This window comes from Erythranthe guttata, chromosome 3 (genome assembly GCF_056151865.1).
Source record: "Erythranthe guttata isolate IM_541 chromosome 3, IM_541, whole genome shotgun sequence".
Lineage (NCBI taxonomy): Eukaryota > Viridiplantae > Streptophyta > Magnoliopsida > Lamiales > Phrymaceae > Erythranthe > Erythranthe guttata.
This window is the reverse complement of record NC_142535.1, coordinates 5,371,671-5,380,089: the sequence shown is the minus strand read 5'-3', so window position 1 is coordinate 5,380,089 and position 8,419 is coordinate 5,371,671. Positions and strand designations below refer to the sequence as shown.

General features: G+C 35.4%; 2 protein-coding genes across 2 annotated transcripts; one reads left to right on the top strand and one right to left on the bottom strand.

Moving 5' to 3' along the window:
* The first annotated feature begins 304 nt into the window (after window positions 1-304).
* LOC148771617 (uncharacterized) lies at window positions 305-2,144 on the top strand. Its single transcript, XM_088815143.1, has 3 exons — window positions 305-480; window positions 1,368-1,467; window positions 1,718-2,144. The coding sequence occupies exons 1-3, from the start codon at window positions 305-307 to the stop codon at window positions 2,051-2,053; spliced, it is 612 nt and encodes a 203-aa protein (XP_088671269.1). The 3' UTR covers window positions 2,054-2,144.
* Window positions 2,145-5,651: 3,507 nt separating this feature from the next.
* On the bottom strand, window positions 5,652-6,874 carry LOC148771616 (uncharacterized). Its single transcript, XM_088815142.1, has 3 exons — window positions 6,295-6,874; window positions 5,983-6,197; window positions 5,652-5,726 (listed from the first exon to the last, which is right to left on the bottom strand). The coding sequence occupies exons 1-3, from the start codon at window positions 6,872-6,874 to the stop codon at window positions 5,652-5,654; spliced, it is 870 nt and encodes a 289-aa protein (XP_088671268.1).
* Between the last annotated feature and the right edge of the window lie 1,545 nt (window positions 6,875-8,419).

Below are 8,419 nucleotides of genomic sequence, written 5' to 3'. Positions count from 1 at the left end.
CTATCTCGGTGGGACCCAACATAATTTTTGAGGTGCAAACAATGTCCCACATTGGTTTAATATGGCAAAGATCACTCATTTATAAGGAGGGGATATCAACTCTATTGATATGAGGCCTTTTGGGGAAACCTGAGAGCAAAACCAGTTGGGTCCGGCCCAATCTGGACAATATCATACCAATGTTGAGTTTGTGCTATCGCGACGAGACCCAACAGTGGTATCAAAGCCATGACCCAGACCTAACCATGTGGTGGAAATTGCCGGAATCTGTGTGATATTTCCGAATCCTCCGTGTCGAACAAATATGGTGAGCTCTCGGTGCGCAAATGGCGGGTGGCTCGACGAGCTCCAGGTGGGAGGCTCAGTGATCCATTGTGTGGTCCTTTGTTCGAGGCTTGGTGCACGGAACAAAGATGGTGTTGTGCCCTGGGCGCAAATTAAGGGGAGGCTTGGTATCCTTTGTGGTCCGACCTATGTGTGGTCCTTTGTTCGAGGGGAGGATTGTTGAGGTGACCTAAGAGCAAAACTAGTTGGGGCCGGCCCAATCTAAACAATATCATACCAATGTGGAGTTTGTGCTATCCCAACGGGACCCAACATCTTGAACATAATTGTGAGAATTTAGTGCTTAGAGTTAGATAGTTGAATATTCCTCCTGGGATCGATACTCGGGCCTTTAGTCCACTATATTACTTGACGTTCAAGAAGCAAAGTCTACCTAAAGACTTAAAATTTAGCGTTTCTCAGGAGGCACCCGAGCATTTATCGTTTTATTTTCGTATTTCTAGTTGTTTTTATTTTTCTTAGAATTTATATAAGATTGCAATCTAATAATTCATGTTTGAATTTTCAGGTTGTATCATGGACATAAAAACACGAGACGGCCGTCCGAAATCACCCCTGATAAAAAAAATTAAAAAAAAAAATTGCTTGGAAGAGGAAGAGATGATGGAGTACCCGGGGAGGACGTTTCGACTAATCAAGGTAGGGGTGAAAGTTGGATGGATCGGATCGGAATTAGCCTTTTCGGAAAATTTCCAAAAAATTTCGGAAGTACAAAATCAGTTCCAACTCCAATTCCAAAATTTTCGGAATCTAAAAATTCATTCCAATTCCAAAAGTCCCGGAATTTTCGGAATTTCGGAAAAAAATCGGAAATCACATGAGCTTAAAAATTTCAAAACTTAGCGATTTTTTTTTAAAATGTTCATAATTTTCCAAAAATAAGAACATCCACGTCGATAAAAGTAAAACTAATAACTATTAAATTTCAGTTCAAAAAATAAATAAACATAAACACAACATAATATTTAATAAAACTTCTAACAACAATTCATTATGTCAAAATCCTAAAACAAAACTTAAAGCTTTGATGTACTGAGGGAAACCGGGCCAAGTATTAGTGAGGAAGGAGATACAGAAGAACCGTATAATGGGATAGCAACTCCTGAACAACTTCGCATTTCGGTAAGTGTAATGCAATTTTATCTTCAGTTGGTTGTATGTTAATTATTTATGTTTATTGTCGTCGCATGTTTATCATATGTAAATTATTTGATATGTTAAATTAGTACGTAGTTGAGATATCTGGATATGAATATTTGTTTTAGATAATGTTAAGTTGTTGCGTACATGGATGGTTTTTTTGGGGATGTTCATTTATTAGTTGTTATGCTGTCGAAATTTTTGCTAAACAAGTGTACTTAATCATTTTCAGGCTGATTTGGAACGAGTGTACGATGAGACAATTCGTGATGGAAGTGACGAAAGCACGGCCAACTCAATTGCGATAGAAAAAGTGCTCGGGAAAAGCAAAGGGCTTGGAATTAAGATTGCAACCACCACAAAGAGTTCAAAGTCGAGATTTTCTTCAATTCCGCCGGAAGTGCAAATGGAAATGAATTCAATGAAAGAGCAAATGCTACTTAAAGATGAAAAAATGGAAAGATTGGAAGCGGAATTGAAAGAAACCCGAGAAATTGTGAACACCTTGGTCGGCCGTTTTGGACTACAAGCCTCGACATCGACTCCTTCCAATGATGGTGGAGTATAAAAAGTGATGAACTTTGTTTGGTTTTTGAATTAAACTTTGCAACACTACATTATATTCTTTTAAGTTTTATGTACTTTTTTAATTTATGTTTTGTGCTACCTTGATATTTAATCGGTATAATTGGTTTTAATATTTTCGATATAAGTGTATTTTTTTTTTGTACAACTGCTGAATACAGGTTGAATTTCTTAAATGAAAAAATAAATAAATCAGAAATTATATTAAAAAAAAATAAAAAACCTAGCGACGAATAAATAAAACAAATCGTCGCAAATAAAACGTGGGCTTGCGACGAAAACGGACATTAGTCGCAAATATTTTTCGTAAACGTAGCGACGAAACGGTCACAAAACGTCGCTCACAATAGCGACGAAACTAACATTCGTCGCCAACGTTTGCGACTTATTAACTATTCGTCGCAACATGTAAGCGACGAAAGTGTAGGATCCGTCGCTAATATTAAAAAAAAACATTTTTTTCCAGAAAAATACGAATTTGGCGACGATTTATGGAATTCGTCGCCAACCTTTGCGTCGAAAATGTTTTTTCGTCGCCGACCTTGCGACGGGACGTTTGGCGACGTTTTTTGTAGGACTTGGCGACGAAAATAATTCGTCGCCAACAAAACAAAATCGTCGCCAAATACACATTTTCGTCGCCAAATTTCGTCGCCAGTCGACTGTTTTGGCCTAGTGAAGGTGTATTTTTCGGAAAGATAAGTATTATATAATATTTATTATTTATAGGTGTATTTTTCGGAAAAATATCGGAATTTTTCGGAATCAAATCGGATCGGAAATCGGAAATTCCAAATTTATTTTATATAATTCCAATTCCAATCTAAAAAAATCGGAAAAATTCGGAAATCGGAATTTCGGAAGTCGGAATGAAAAAAGTTGTTCCAAAATCGGAACTTTTCGGATCAGAACCGGCGGAAATTGGAATTTCCGTTCCAACTTGCACCCCTAAATCAAGGTGTATTCTATCCTTAAACTTCGTTCTAATTACATTAAGGAAAGTGTAAATTTTAAGTTTGGGGGTGGAAAAACACTTTATATGTTTTAGATTGCATGACGTAGGATTTTTTTTTTCGTGTTTTTTTTTTGTTTCTTTTCGAAAGAAATATTGAGTTGAATGCATTGATGAATTGTCACAATTATGGAAGATGGCCAATGTTTGATGATGAAATTACATGCTTTGTTGTAGCTATACTTGAATTTAGGTGAGCTTTAGTTTCAAAGTAATTTAGAAGTTAGTCATTGGTGAGACTCATGAATTATGTGTTGCTTTAGTTGAAAATAATGTTTTTTAAACATGGAGTTAAGTTATGAAATATCATATGAAGTTCGGTTTTAGAACTCACATTAAGAATTTGCAAAGTATTGAGTCCTTGAGTGATTTGTGATGTGATTCGGGCCTTCTTTGAACCGTTTGAACCTTTCAAGCCTACATTTTAACGAATTATCACTAGAACCTTGATTTGGACGTTGGAGAAACGGTGTTCTTTCTTTTAGCTAAAGTAAAGTGGGTAGATAAGATGGAGTTTTCTTGAAAAAAAATATCCCTTGGAGTTTGGTTGGAAAAATTGTTACTTTTTTCTTCTTCTAAAAAAAATTAAAAGAAAAGAAAAACAGAAACAAAAAGAGAGAAGAAGAAAGAAGAAGAATAAGAGAACTAGAAGGGAAAAAGAGGACATGTGAAAATATTCAAATAAGGACTCGAACCTTACCTCAAAAGTAAAAGTGGAGACTTTTGAACTATTGAAAATCGAATAGAGTAATAAGTCCTTAGGGCATCTCCAATGGAGTCTCAAAATTCCATTTGGCTGCATAATATAGAAATTGTACAACAAAATCCAACACCAACAAGAAATTTAGAAGGACTCTAAATTTTCATTTTTTTGCAAAATCTTCAACCTTGTGCCTAAATATAGGTATTGATTTGGAGACTCTGATTTAATGGGACCCAGCTTCAAACAAGACTAAACTTCTTCAATTTAAATTTCGAATTTAATTTTTTTAAATAAAAATTAAAATTTGAATGATTGCAAATATGACCGTTGGTTTTCTACGGTAAGAAAAAAAAACATAAATACCTCTAATTGTTCTTCATCTTCTTCTAAATGTTCAGATTGTGAGTTTTTTGTTTCTTTTCTCTTCAATGCTTGTAGATATTGGGAATTTGGTTGGGTTTATGGCTCACTGAATGAAGAAATTAGAAATAGAGGGTTGGGTTGACTTCAATTCTTGAAGAAATTAGTAGCAGGATTTTTTTTCTTTCTCTCTGTTTCTGGTGTCTTAAGAACAGAGAGAATAAAATTGGGGGATGAGAGGCTTTAGGTTTAGAAGATAGCAAATAAAAAAGGGGGGAAAAAAAAGAGGAAATAAACATGTAAAGGTGACAGGCGGTGCACAATTAGTGGAGGTTTACCAATCTTTTAATTATTAAGTATTTAATTAGCTAGTCTATTTTGTTTTGTGTTTTTTTTAGTAATTAGTTTATTTTTTTTAGGTTTAATAAATTTAATTCTTTTATATTTAGTTTAATGACTACAATGTGGAAGCGAATACAAGAAAAATTTCACAAGTTTGTTCCTGGTGGAGGTGAAAGAGAACAGCAAAAAGTCTGAAATCCCACTCGACGAAAATCAATCAAAGTTGTACAAGATTTGCTGAATATGTTGTTCAAATAAATTTGAGGCCAAGAAGCGAGCAAGTGCCATTGACAATGTGAATGTTATTTATGTTGTGTTTTTTTATTACTTGTTTAATATTTTATATATATTAAATGTTTGTGATTTTTGTTACCCACATTTGGATGATGCAAGACTACTGTACCTTAGTAGTGAGCGCAAATTTTTTAACTTGGATCATTGATGGACAATTTTACAAGATGGCAATAAATGGAGGGCTATCATCAGAGTTCAATTCTCCCAAAGTGCAAATATTAATTCAAGTCCGAACCTATTTTCTAGTCCGAGTGAATATGGAGGGGATTTAGTGCCGGTGACCCAAATTTACCTGAATCGTCAAACACCGACATAAGGCCGATGGGGCACAAAAAAACTAGAAAGCAAAAAGATAAGGGCACTGTAAATGATACCACGAGACAAACTGATTCAATGGCAAAAGTAGTGAGGGATTACCAAGAAAAAAATTAGATTAAAACATATTTCAAAATTATGATGACGAGCAGGTCCTCAGATGAAACTCTAGAGAGGAAAACATGGTTGATTGATTGAACAACAAAATCCCATTATTGCAAAAAGGTCATCTCGTTCACTGAATTTTGACGATGATGTATATCACCTCGAAAGGCCTCCATCTGAGATTAAGTATCTTGATGTTATTTTAATAGTTTTTTTTTTATTATCGTTGATTATCTTAAATGTCGTTATTTTAATTGTTAATTTGAATTTCTAGTAATGTTTAATAAGTTATTAATATTAATGTTAATTTTTTTTATATAATTTCAAATATTGAGTTTATAGAGAATCAATTAAAACAAGGAGTAATATGGTTGACCCAAATATCCCTTAAAATTCAAGGAACAAAACACAAAAACAAGACAATGAATAACCATCTTACATCTTAAACATTCAAATTTCCATCTCGATACTCTTTCCAGACATGCTCGACGAGATCATTTCGGAGCATAAAATAGCGAGTTGTATCTGTAAGTCCAGCACGGTTGCTTAAATATTCAACCATCGTTATCAGGTCTTGATCAACATATTGCTGCTCCACGTGCTCGACAAAATCATCACCTTCTTGATTGTGGTTGTCTTCCACGATCATATTATGATAAATTATACAACATTACATAAGTTCACCAATTGGTGCATTGTGCCATAATCGACAAGGTCCTATAATGAACTCAAATCTAGATTGGAGAATGCCAAAAGTTATTTCAGCATCCTTTCGATATACCTCTTGCAACCTCGTAAATAATTGTTTATCGCATCCTTGTGGATCAAGAATTGCTTGAACAATAGTAGACCAACATGGATATATACCATCTGCTAGATAATATCCTTGCTTGTATACTCTACCATCTATAGTAAATCGAATATTTGTGGCTAGACCTTCGACAACATCATTGAAAATAGGTGAGCTATATAATACATTAAGATCATTACCCGCACCTGGTGGTCCAAAGTATGAATGCCAAATCCAAGTATCATATGACGCTGTGGCTTTTAAGTATTATAGTAGGTTTGCCATGGCGCCCAAAATATGTACCTGCAGCCCTAGCGGTTGGACAATTTTTCCATTCCCAAGGCATACAATCCACACTTCCAAGCATTTCAGGAAATCCCCGTTGTTCTGCTTTTCTAAGTAGTCTAACCATGTCTGCATTGTTAGGTCGTCGAAGATACTCCTCTCCATACACTGCATTGACAACACAACAAAAATACTTCAAAGTATCTGAAGATGTGGTCGCTGCTATTTTTAGATACTCGTCAGTAGTATCTGCAGGGTATCTGTAAGCGAGTATACGAAGTGCCGCTGTCATCTTGACATGGGGTGAGAAACTTTGCTTTCCAGAGGCATCCAACTTTTGCCTAAAGTAATCGTCGAAATGTAAGATATCATTCATAATTCGTAAAAATAATTCACACCTCATACGATTTCTAGTTCGAAAATCTTCAGGTGGATATAAAGGACGACCAACAAAGTAATCATTCATAAGTCTGTCATGCGCAGCTATTCGGTCTATTCTTATGGAATTTCGGCGTGATGATATTCCTCCATGATGTGTTTTGCACTTCCCCTGTGATACCAACATGAGTGATTGGTATTCCACGTACATCGTCGTCATCGTTGTGTGGCCTTGGTTGTCGTCGTCGGAAGAGGAGTTATTGTGACATGTTTTTGATAAATATGTAGCTAGATTGTATTTAGAATGTGTGGTGATTGTCTAAGGATTGAGGAGTAGCATTATATAACAAAATGAATAGATAATAGATAAGAAATGAATGGCCGAGATTGAACATGAAAATCCAATCTAATGGATTATAGTTGGATAAGATGGTGAAGATTTGGATAAGATGATGAAGATGTGGATAAGATGATTAGATAAAAATTTAATGGATGAGATCAATTTAAATCATATTCAATGGTTGTAGTTCAACATTTCATATCATTTGGACAGATCCAAATGGGACACCTCTGGACTACAAAACGTACAAAAAAAATCCATGTTATCTATGGTCAACGTCAAATGAGCTAACACCGTCAGTTATAATCTGAATTTACTTATTTGGCCATCAATTTTCCCTTCTCTCCTATTTCTCTCTATGTTCTTCAACTTCTCGCCATTTTTAACAGGAGTTCTCTCCTATCTTATCTCATTTCTCTCTTCTTATCCTTCTCATTCTTCTCTAATCTTACCTTAAAATCCCAACTTCATATGTGTTGGCCATTTCCGAAGATGGTTCATAACTATTTCATTGCCAACCAACAAATCCCAAGTACTCTCATGAATTCTTCGTCCCATTTGCTAATAATCCTCAAAAGTCGGCGAAAATTGCACATCTTCGCTCTCGTTTGAAGAGCACCCTCCGCCACCGGAGCAAGAATTGGAGGAAAATGAAGATTATGAGGGGTCGGGGTTGAAGAATTCATCGGGGGAGCAGAATTTATGGGGTTCAATGACAGGGATTTCGTCAATGTAGTCAGTGGTGGAATCAAAGGGGCTCTCGATATTGTGTTCCGCTAACTCGCTAACAATGGTTGAGTGGGCTCCACCTTATCCTCCATTATCTTTGGTTCCACCGCCACTTCCGGTGGTGGTTCGTCGGCGTTGGTGGTGGTGGCAGAGGCTTGTGGGTAAGAGGATCAATTCCCAATTTCCTTAGCTTCTTCTTGATGAGGACCAATCTTCTTCTTCCCAATGAGTACTATCAGATTTGAGGTGAATTTGGAGGCTTTCTTATGTGCACTTGTCGAGAGAGAGAGAGATAGAGAGAGAGATGAGAGCATTATAGATTTTTTCCTTTTTATTTATCTATTTGTTTATTTGTATTTAATAAAAAACAAGTTTGTATTTTGATTGTTTAATAATTTAAATATTATTGAATACTTAGTAAGGAACAACGAAAATATTTATAACATTTAATAATAAATATAAGAGTTTTAAGAATTATTTATGTTTAATATATATTGAAGGGGTAAAAGCGTCCCAAAAAAATGGAACAGTAAAAAAATAGGATATAAATGAGAAAGTCAACGTGCCATATCATCATTTATTAACAGATTCTAAATGGAGGGGTCAGTATATCATATTTTGTAGTTCAGGGGGTCTTTGGTACAGACCCCATAGTTCTGGGGTGCAAATTGTACTTCCCCCTAAATAATATAAGCA